Consider the following 11,712-nt stretch of genomic DNA (forward strand, 5'->3'; position numbering starts at 1 on the left):
AATTTCTTTATTTCTTTACACCATTTCCTATTAGTACGTTCTAATTATTCTAACCGTGGTAGATTATTTAATATTATTTACGTTAAAAACAGGCTTGTTATATAGCGTCAATACTTAGTAATACATGAATTCAGTTGCTTCTATTGTCATTATTATTGCAGAGGGTTGGTTCGTCGGCACAACGACATAATTCCCTTAAACTAAATAAAACTGCCAGTATACAGTAATCAGTGTACAGAATACAGTACGAACCTACTCCATGGTACGTTTCCCACGCCTTATTTAGTACACTATTTCTCCAGTTCTCTGGTGAATGACCTTAAAAAACAGCTTAAAGGCCAAATGTTTGACTTTAGTTCTGCTAGCCTACCCAGCTCGTAAAACCTACGAGGAATGCTAGGTTTGTACGATTACAGCGGCCGGATACCGGTCAGTAACAACTACAGCTATTCACTAAGAAGATCCTAACAGCTTTGATGACCAAATATTATTTTCATACGCAGCCATGCGTATCAACGCTGAGTAATCATGCAACAATATCACCACATTCTCATTAGATCTTTGCACAGGCGAACATGAGAATCACACTTCAGTTAATCCTCATGCAACTCATTTTTTTCCTATAGTTAATTCATGTTACTCATGTGGCGTCGTTTTAAGCAAACGATTAAAAGTCATGGGTGAATAGATTTAATTTTTCATTCGCGTTTCGGGAGGACACACCACATAAACTCTATACGTCCAACCAAGTAACGACCTGAAAGAATGCTACGTTACAAAATGTTGTCATTATGTCAGGGGAAATGTATAGCGTATGTCTCAACTCGGTACTAAGGCAAGCCATGCCCAAAGAATTGCAATATTTTTTCTTGAAATATGATTTTTTGTATAGAGAGGCAAACAACGTTAAGGCCAAAAAGTATTTGCAGGACGTGCGGCTATACGCCCACTGACTGTGTGATTAAACGGTTTCATTACTTTATTACATTGTGTTACGTTAGTACAGTGTATTACATTAAACCTATGATTTTAATACTACGTTTTTAGCTCGCCTTGACATCGTAAAGATGAGCTATTGCCATGAGGTGTCGTCCGTCGTACGTCCGTCCGTCCGTCCGTCCGTCCGTCCGTCAACATTTGGCTACGGTCAACGATAACTCAAGAACCATTTGAGCGGGTTGACCGCCTATTTTGGAGCACGCCAGTCGACCTACTGTCGAGCCACGCCCACTTTTTGGCAAAAATGACAATGGCTATCTAAATTTATTCGATTTTGTTAAATTTTGGTATGTGGATGTGTGAGGCTAGCCCCAAAACAGTTGTTACTCCTATGGGAGAGATGATGTCCTATTACGTTTATTTCGTCTAACTGGTCAACAACTCTACAATCATACCTATATACGTGTAATATTGTGTTTTAGATTCTTCGTTACAGTAATTTGACTGGAATATTTTATTGTTTTTATTTGCGCGATATTCGAAAACCAAAATGGCGATCATTTAGACGTAGGAGATCTCTCGTCAAGATTTCAGACTTTCAGATCTGAAACATTTATTTTCGCATCAAAACTTATGCATATATCATTATCAAGAGTATATAATTGGAGATATGCTATATAATGGGAGTTCTCCCATATATACTCTTGCTTTATATATCCCCCCCCTCCCTCTTCTATCACACCCAAGGTGAGCTACAGTGTCATAATTACATAGTTACATTGACACATTCATTAATGCTTCACATAACATTGTATGATTCACATAACATTGTATCTATTGTATCTATTGTATCTATTGTATATATTGTCTATGAAATTTCACGGTGTGCTAATAACAGCCAACTCTTTTGCCCAATTTCTGCTGATATTGAAAACTGGCTTGACCCCTAGCGAACACAATATGTTACCTTACATTATGTTACATTACACCTATTTACTAACCCTTACTACTTTATTTAACTAAGAAACCGTGTGATAGATGTGATCGTGTACTAGGTTACTGGGTTCGGTTAGTCGCAAATTAATCTAGTTTACATGATTCGTTTAAATATATTAGTTTACGTGATACTGATTGATCATGATCCCAAAACTGATTACAATGAAAATATATGAAACTTTTATGAATATTAACCATGCATTTCTTATTTCGGTATAGTTTCTCGTTAGTTTTTTAGTTATGTATTTGTTTTTGAAATTATCTTTATAAAATTCACGGCAAGTGGTAATTCAAATACAACACTTACTGGTGGAAAATGAGATTTTCTTAAACCGAGTTTATTCTATTGACTTTTAGTTGAGAAGATGTCGAGTTATAGTTTTTAGTGCTAGAGTAAATAGAGAGATAGAAAGAGAGATAGATAGATGACTGGTTGGCTGGATGGATGAATAGATGGATGGATGGATGGATGGATTGATGGATGGATGAATGGATGGATGGATGGATGGATGGATGGATGGATGGATGGATGGATGGAACGACTATCACGAGCCTAGGTCGAGCCGTTTAGATTTGTGCCGCAATTCTGCATTTCCTCCCTATACCTTAAGTTAAGGAAGGAATGTTCCCCCTTCTTTTACACCTCTTGACCTTTGCTTTGACCTTTGACCCCCAGCTTCGACATCCCAACTCGTTTTGACGATCCCCCCCAACGTCCCGAATATCGTGACCGTACGTCGAGCAGTTAAGATTTGTGCCCAACTGTTGACGAACGCACGCACGGCCGGACGGACGGACGCACGCTCATGCGATTCTACAAGCTGCATCTGACTATGTCAGATGAGCTAAAAATGGAACGATGTTTTCTATTATGGACTATTGATATTATCAATACCTGTTCAAACCTTTAGCATATGTTGTAGGTTTATCACTCATTATTTAGGTTTTATTAAATAATTGCAAACGAAACTACATTGGCTCTTTCACGATAATAACAATAATTATTTAATAATGTCATGTTCAAGATATTATTTTGCGATACTTGCATATGCAAGACGCGGTCTTCAGAAATAAATTGCCAATTTGTAACGTCGAGCGTGACGTTACACCAAGACTTGAAGAGTGAGGAGAGCAGACATGCGAATTTTCAGTCAAAACTAAACACGAATAAATTATTAATACAAACGTAGACGGTGTATTCTGGGACTATGGTGTAACTTTGTTCGCGTGGGAACGAAGGAACGTAACAAGGGAAAACAGTCCTACACACAAGGCGCCGTGGTAGTCAACAGAGACCGTCCTGACGATAAGATGTGGCCCCTATTATACCGTAGGTCTGACCTTGCCCAACGGCCAGGATAACTACTAAAACAATGTCCAACCTCGTGTTATCATGTGTCAGGGACCGGACCCTAGCTGTGATGCCATTCGTTACTGTGCAAATATCGCTTTTACGCCAGTCGCACATGTACGAAGTATGCTCGCCCCCATGTATCCTGTGTATTTACAATTCTCATGGGCCGTGTAAGACCTATTTAGATACAGGCGCAGCTACCGTGTGCTCAGGAAATATATAATTTCTTTGCGACTCGACGGCTTTAACGTTGGTCGTTCTAACGTGGCCGATTATTGCCAGGTTCAACGCGCACGCTACATATGCACTCGGGCATTACTTGTGTGAACTGTAGAAACATGGTAATCATTATAAACAGAAGGTGAAATAATTTTGAGAAATTAAAACAATCAATCACATAATTTTATTAAACTCTGATAACAGGAGTAAACAACAGGGGCTAACGTAAATTAAACTCTCACAATATAACACTTGATATATTGACTCGCTTATTATTTTCAAATATTTATTGGACCACTGTCCTTCAGGATTTATCCTATTGGATTTTTCCATGATTTTAACACTAGAGTATCCACAGAGTAAACTAGATTAGCTTTTGGCTTGCCAGTATACATCTTCAGAATCCACAGATTTATCTGCAAGAAAAGTAGACTCGAGTATGAATGAACTAAGAAATGATATGAGGAGAAATATCATTCACACCATTCTATCAACTGCATTTATTGCTTAAACACATCAACAGGGAATAAAACGATTTAATTAGAAACTACCTATGGCAGTGCATACATAGGTGCCCTACTAATGATCGCAGTTAGGACAGCAATAATCACATTCATGCACATCAAATGGTAAAGTCAAGAGGCTAAAGCTAGAGCTATATACATCACCTACTGAATTTACCTATTTTAATAAAAGTATATATAAAATAAATGCAACTACACGTTTTTAAAGTCATTATCACCAAAACATTATAATCATGTGCAGCTACTGAAAATAATAGAGATTCATCGATTGATTAATAAAGCTTTTGTCATAGACAAAGCCATGCTTAGTTATGAGAGACCAATATTTATTACATAAGATCCAATGCACTCTGTGAATGGCGATGAACGAGAACAGGAATGCAAAGTAAATGAAAGAGTACATGGGGGGGGGGGAGCAACTGCAGAAAGAAAACTAAAGGAAAAATGAAGAGAACTGGAAGTGCAAGGTAAGAGGTGATCATAAGGAGCAAAGGGAAATTAAGATAAAGACAACAGAGAATGATGAAAGGAGAAAAAGTGTGATGAATGAACAGGGGTAGGATGACGCAGGGAGCGGAAGAAACACTTCACCTCATGCACTCTTTCTCTTCTACACTTCCTCTTCTCCATTCTAGTGGATGCTAGCTTGATAATGATACACTATAACACGTGTCACGCCACTACACGTAATAATACAATAAAATACAATCTATAGTTGCCAAAATTTCTCTAAAAGAAAACCTAATTTTAAAGCCACGTAAACAGACACCAAAAACTTCTTTTTATCGGGAGACGATTTAGCATAATAGCAAGAGATAAGAGATCTTGAGGGCTTCTATTAATACAGTCAGGCAATGCCAAGGTTACGAGTGTATGTAGAAAGTAATTTCGAGAGTGTGTTGGGTGTCGAAGCGAAGAGAAGTTATTTGGCCAAAATAGGCAAGCAATGTATTATTGTGGTGCGTATCGTTGCCATTTAAATTAAATATACATGTCAACAAGTAGCACTTGGTCTCGCAGCTAGCATGTGAATCGTGATAATTAACTGTTCCTGTGCTGATGTTGTTAGGCCGAGTCACTAAGAAAATGGAACCCCAAATGTGAAATAGTGCTTATTAATAACACTAACAAGTGACTGAAACAAGAGGGAAATTGTGACGTCCCCTCCTCCCCAAAAAGGCAAAAGCATAAAGTACACCTTTAGAACTTGAAATGCTATTATAGGTTAAAAATTATTTATTTAAGGCCTAACCGTTTTCTCTGCACACTAGTAGGATTACTCTCACTGATATGCAGTCTGGTTAAATGGAATACGTTTTCTAGTGCTTATGGCATTAGATGGTCATTTGTGACGCCACATCTATCTAGTATAAGTCATTAAAGCAGATGGGGTCGTTGTCGTATCAGGTACTACAGATATGTACCCGACGTAGTTTTAGGTTGTTTAGTATTATGTTTATATTTTTATATGAGATATGTTTAGGGTTAGGGTTAGGGTTAGGTTTAGGGTTATGGTTAGGGTTAGTTTTAGGGTACACTTCTGTAGTACAAGTCTGGTTAATTTTGTGTATACATATATGTACCTCGGGTACATATCTGTAGTACCTGATACGACGACGACCCCTTGAGCGTCACTAAACCTTGGTTGTGGTGTGATATTTACCAATTTTATTGTCTTTAACCAATTTTCCAATGTGAAGCAGGACATTGCCTTCTGCAGCCTTATGCAGCACGACAGGGGTGTCCTACAATAAAACAAATGTACTTAACATAAACACACATACTCATGGTATCAGAAACTGGAAAAACAGTCCAGTTCATCCATCTAAAGTAATTCGAATTTAAAAGGAATGTACGACTACTAGAAAAATCCATCCATATGCATAGAAACTTTTTTTTAATAATCCATATTAATCTCTTATATGCTCTTAACCCATTTTACTTTAAAATGAATAATGCTAGGCAATTCCAGGGTAGAACCAGAAAGAACAATATCATCATGTGATGCGTTCCATCTATGATTACCACATATATCTTTTTGACGATCTGCATAGCAGTGAGTGGAGAACTACTTTGCTTCAGAGTATCATATATTTGGCTTTCTCTTAGCAGCCGATGCTTAATGTACTCTTCTATCTTCGGCATAGGGTTTCGTATAACAGGGCCATGACCTGAAAATTTAAAAAGTATTTATTCAATTTCTCTCCAAGCAGCAAGAAGAAGGGACTGAACGTTTGAATGCAACGGCTGGTATCTCAGCAGCATGCAACATACAACGCTGGCAGCACGCTCACACGCATGTAGGCACTCTGCACACATGCCGCGTGTGTACAGTAATAGTAATAGGCACACACCAACCAGATTTAAAAAAAACGATATATCCGTTTGGTTGAGCAAACAATTTTATACTTTTTTTGAGCTGGTCATATATGCTGATGAAATTATGAAATTACTAATAAACCCATTACTTGATAACTTCACATTCGGATGCATGGGAATGCATGAAGCAGTGCTATTCAGGTTTTATAACACCAATAACTTCCTTAACTGCAAACTGTTAAATGCTTTTGAATTCTCTCTGTCTTTATCCAAAATTTGTCTTCACACAAAAACAAATCAAGAATTAAATTGCCTTTTTTTATATAATAGCATTAATTGGAAGTTTTAATGATGACTAATTTGGACGTAAAACATCACCACAGGGCGGCTATGCACACTATAACATAGCATTCATCTCACCATTACACTGATGGAAATTAACGCTTGCCCAATCACCCAAGGCTAGTAAAATCAATGATGGCCGAATTACATCAGGAGGTCACCCAAAATGTCAGGGTTTAATTGTTTGCATAGGTCCTATAAGTGAGGTGAACATTCCAAAACCAGATGAGACGGGATACTAGAGAAGCGTTGCCGAAAGGAGGTGTTGATCCCAAGCGCTATAAGCGCAGATCTTGCGCGCAATTCCGCGGCAAGGCGCACGCGACCGCGGGAACGTCCTACGACAGTATGCAGCGCTCGCAGCTATGGATCCGTGCGCCGAATGAATTGGCCGGCGCACGGATCCATAGCTGCCAGCGAAGTCCGCAATTTTACTGGGGGACACAGAGGGTAGACATTTGGGACGTGAACAGTGTTGACTTGTTATAAAAACATAATTTCTCTCTTCGTAACCGAGCTATAGATAGATAGATAGATAGATAGATAGATAGATAGATAGATAGATAGATAGATAGATAGATAGATAGATAGATAGATAGATAGATAGATAGATAGAGATATAAAGTCTGTGCCTTGTATATACTGATGCTAAAGCAGTAGCAGAATGAGCTTACATTGTTCATCGAGCAATATCGTCCTCTCAACAGATTTCCCTTTTATTATTATTAAATCAGGCCAAATTTCAGGATCCGGAACAAAGATCAAACAAACACGCTTTCGAGCAACCGGTCAATGATGATCATAGATTATATGCATTGTGCATCGCGGTCGTTATAGCACGCCTGTCATAGACCGATATTACCGAAAGCTTTCGCGGTAAACTCAGTAGAGATGTGAAGGCTTTACGAGTGGCGATGTATAGGCTAATGCACCATAGGTAGGCTCGGTGTCGACCCAAGCTAACTTTGTCTATTCCGATGTAAGCCGCCTGACCGATAGCATTGTTACCCTTATATATATATATCGGCATTTACCAGACCTGTAGGAAGTGTATTGTCAGTATTAGAGCAGGAGACCAAGGGGATCAGCCTAGCTGGAAAGGAAACCAATTTGCATGCATATAGCAATGATTCGTGTACATACCCATGTAAGGAAATGGAAGTCTGCCGGGCAGCCGGTGGTGGGTGTGGTCAGTGGGGCTGAGAGGGTCTATGTCCCCCAGGGTACTGCCGGAACGTACCCTGGGTACGATCCGGTATAGCGGAACGTACCCTGGTATACTATCTAATATGCCGTACCGTACCTCGCCTACTCCACTAACGAGTCTAGGGAGTCGCCTACGCCTACTCCTTAACCCTAACCCTAAGCCTAACCCTAATTCTAACCCTAATCCTAACCATATCAGATAGTTACCAGGGTACGTTCCGGTATACCGGACCGTGCCCAGGGTACGTTTCGGCAGTACCCTGGGGGACATAGACCCTATGAGCGTCAGTGGGGTCATTTGAAAGGCACCCCATAATTGAGCTAGATTAGCTGGAGAGGAAACCCTATGAAACCTATTGGAAAATGTTCGGCATGGTCCCAGGTATCAGGAATGGACACTGCCAGAATTTTTTAGTGGTGGGGCGCATCCGTCAGACCTAAAAAACCGTTACTCCAAAATTGAGCTAGAATAGCTGAAAAGGAAAATTTTAGTACATTCTTTTTGTAAAGCGCATAGAGACTTCTGTTAGTGCGCGCTATATAAGAATCTAATTATCATTATTATTTATACATGTAGTAGGGGCAGCGGAATGTGGTTCGGTCTCGTGGGCATTCGGTCTCGTGGGCCTTCGGTCTCGTGGTCCTTCGGTCTCGCGGGCCTTCGGTCAAGTGGGCAGACCCCGGTACGGTTATACAGCTGCATGATAGTTGATAGAGCAAGGAGCAGCTGGGAAATGTGAGTAGTCTACTCTTATTTTTTCACATTTTATTGTGTATATTCTAAATTAATGTGTTGTCTATAATAGGTTATAATAGGTTATATAATATGTGATGACCATAAACAATTTGTAAGGCATAAAAACGTCTGCAGGCATGACTGTAACTTGTTAAGACTGATAATTACTATTATCTACTGAGTTAGAGTGTAGTCTAGTAGTAGACAGCGTCTATAGTAAGTAATATTCTATATACAGGCCAGAACAGAGGGGGGCAGGTGGGCCATGGGCCTACGATTTTGAGGGGGCCTATACTCCCCCTGGTAGAGACTAAGGAGGACCCTTTGGTAAAGAATATTGATATTGTAAAGAAAGTCAAGGGGGATAATTTAGCACAAAATATTTTTATTTTAAAGAAGAATCATGAACGATTACTACACATGTATATAAATGCATACATAAATCATATGTATTTAGCACTGATTACAATGAAACATAATGAGCATAGTAGCAGCAGCAGCGCAGCAGCGCAGCCGCCGCCGCCACCACCCATCAGTGACCCTGCTTCACACACACACGCACGCACGCACGCACGCACGCACGCACGTACGCACGCACGCACACACACACACACACACACACACACACACACACAAATTCACTGGCAAACGTCAAGCGGGTTGACTGTGCTTTGCTCCCATCTTCTCGTCGAACCCTAGAGATGAAGGTACGACGTACACAGTATGTTACCGCGTTGTGGACACGTGCCTGGAGAGCATCTCCTGGGGACGGGTAGCAACCGATTATGGGTGGTCTCTGAAGGACAACCTATTGAAGCCAACATGGTTCGAAGGTCCGACCGTACCAGAGAGCTTATTTAAAAATGTCAATAACAACCCAGAGGACATGGAGGTTGAAGGTGACAGAACATATTCCGAGTTGTAAGTAGGCCTACTGAGCGTTTCAGAAGGTGAAGCATGGAGTGATGAAGACTCTGATGTGGAGGTGGAAGACGGGGAGTTCTTGTAGGAAACAACAAATTTTATAGAATGTTACGATCCAAAGTTTGGTCTATATACAGCTCGAATATTGAGATGGTTGAGAACCTTTAATTAGACAACTTGTAATTATATATTTTTTCACTTTTTCTGGGGGTCTGCAAGGGCTAAAGTTAAAAAATCAAATATGATAAATGACATAAAACATGATGGTTTAAACTGAATTTGATAGTTGATTATTAAAATGGATTTTGATATACTTGAGTACTGAATGTAAATGAAGAATAAAAAATGTTTAATTACTGGATTGCTAAATTGGGAGGCAATAATGTGATTTGGAATTTTAAATGTATGCCATATGATGTTTCATTTTATAGAAATAAAATACTTTTGTGTTAATACCTTTTGATGATGACCTTGTGAGTAATATTTTTATTTTTATTTATTTACCGTATGTCTTCATGATGGAAACTGTTCAGGTGATTTTTCTTGTCCGCATGATTTTGAAGACACTTCTTCTTTTTCATCCTTCGCATTATTAGTCCCACTCAAGTGGGGTCGCTGCAGTGGACTATACTGTATATATAACCACTATATATACACTGTATATGAGAAATGATAGTGTTGAGAAGAAGTGCTTTATATAAGGGAATAATGTTGTTTCATCAAATCAATGTGTTGTACATTCGAGATTTGTTAGAAGATTCTATTCTGCAAATTAACAACATGAAAAGGAAAGGTAGAGAGGCAAAGCTGACCGATGGATCAGTGGTTTCCTCTCCAGCTAATCAGAAGTAGATAATAGACTATTATCTACTTCTGAGCTAATCTATCTAAATAAAGAAGACCCGGGTGGGGGCAGTTGGGGGCGTCTGGTGGGCACACCCAACCACTGAATTATCCTGGCAGTGGCCATTCACGATACCTGGGACTAAGCCGAAAATTTCCCAGTGGGTTCCAAAAGGTTTCCTTCTCAGCTAATCTAGCTCAATTTTGTGGTATCGGTTTTTGAGGTCTGGCGGATGCGCCGCACCACTAAAAAATTCGGGCAGTGTCCATTCCAGATACCTGGGACCATGCCGAACATTTTCCAATAGGTTTAATGGGGTTTCCTCTCCAGCTAATCTAGTTCAATTTTGGGGTGCCTTTCAAATGACCCCACTGACCACACCCACCACCGGCTGCCCGGCAGAAAATTGGTTTCCTTTCCAGCTAGGCTGACCCCCCCTGGGCTCCTGCTCTAATACTGACAATACACTTCCTACAGGTCTGGTAAATGCCGATGTGGCAGTGTTTTTCGTGCTGGCGAGACACATTTATGATCATCCATAAAAACCATTGAACTGTACAACACGGAACAAGCCAACATACCAGATAATACCAGGTATTATTAGCTCTTGATAATACTAATAAAACATAAATTATGATTATACCTCAAAGAATACGTATACCAGGTATTATTAGCTCTTGATAATACTAATAAAACATAAATTATTATTATACCTCAAAGAATACGTATACCAGGTATTATTAGCTCTTGATAATACTAATAAAACATAAATTATGATTATACCTCAAAGAATACGTATGCGCGTTCATGCGTGCGCCGTACCAGTGTTAGTGTTATTTTGTGTATACGCCTGTATGCGTACGAAAGTACGTGTATGAAGTACGCAAGGACTTCGTGCGACGAAGTGCGCGTGGTTATATCACCTACGATTTTCAGTGGAGTTGTAAAATATATTACGTTAAGAGGATTTGCTTCTTATTTCTCATTCACCTGAATTATCTTCCTGCCCGCCCACTTGGCATGTGATTTATTTCAGGCACGTGTCAATTGCGTTGAGCCAATCATATAATTTATGTTTGAGTACACAGTAAAGCGTAATGCAAATACAGACTTTCGCTTTCAGGGTAGCTAGGATTAGCTGGGTCGTCAACCACCACATGGTCGACGTTGTGCGTGCATTTAATTTCAATATTATAGTCATAGATCGAGCTGACGAAATTAGCACATGTCATGGTTCATTGTAGATCTTGGCATGCAGGTGTTGATCGCCTTATATGTAGATATATATTGCATGGCTAATATATATATA

General features: G+C 39.5%; 1 protein-coding gene across 2 annotated transcripts in view; it reads right to left on the bottom strand.

The window, feature by feature from the left end:
* Positions 1 to 3,669: 3,669 nt before the first annotated feature.
* Positions 3,670 to 11,712, bottom strand: part of LOC106804838 (beta-lactamase-like protein 2) — a 17,459-nt gene continuing 9,416 nt past the window's right edge. For both annotated transcript variants that reach the window (XM_014806194.1, XM_014806195.1), the window contains 3 exons: positions 6,058 to 6,203; positions 5,696 to 5,777; positions 3,670 to 3,924 (listed from right to left, as the gene is read on the bottom strand). In XM_014806194.1, the coding sequence (XP_014661680.1) occupies positions 3,878 to 3,924; positions 5,696 to 5,777; positions 6,058 to 6,203 (275 nt within the window). In that variant the 3' untranslated portion in view covers positions 3,670 to 3,877. The remainder of the gene's footprint in view (positions 3,925 to 5,695; positions 5,778 to 6,057; positions 6,204 to 11,712) is intronic.

Source organism: Priapulus caudatus, unplaced genomic scaffold, assembly GCF_000485595.1.
Source record: "Priapulus caudatus unplaced genomic scaffold, Priapulus_caudatus-5.0.1 Scaffold89, whole genome shotgun sequence".
Classification (NCBI taxonomy): domain Eukaryota; kingdom Metazoa; phylum Priapulida; class Priapulimorpha; order Priapulimorphida; family Priapulidae; genus Priapulus; species Priapulus caudatus.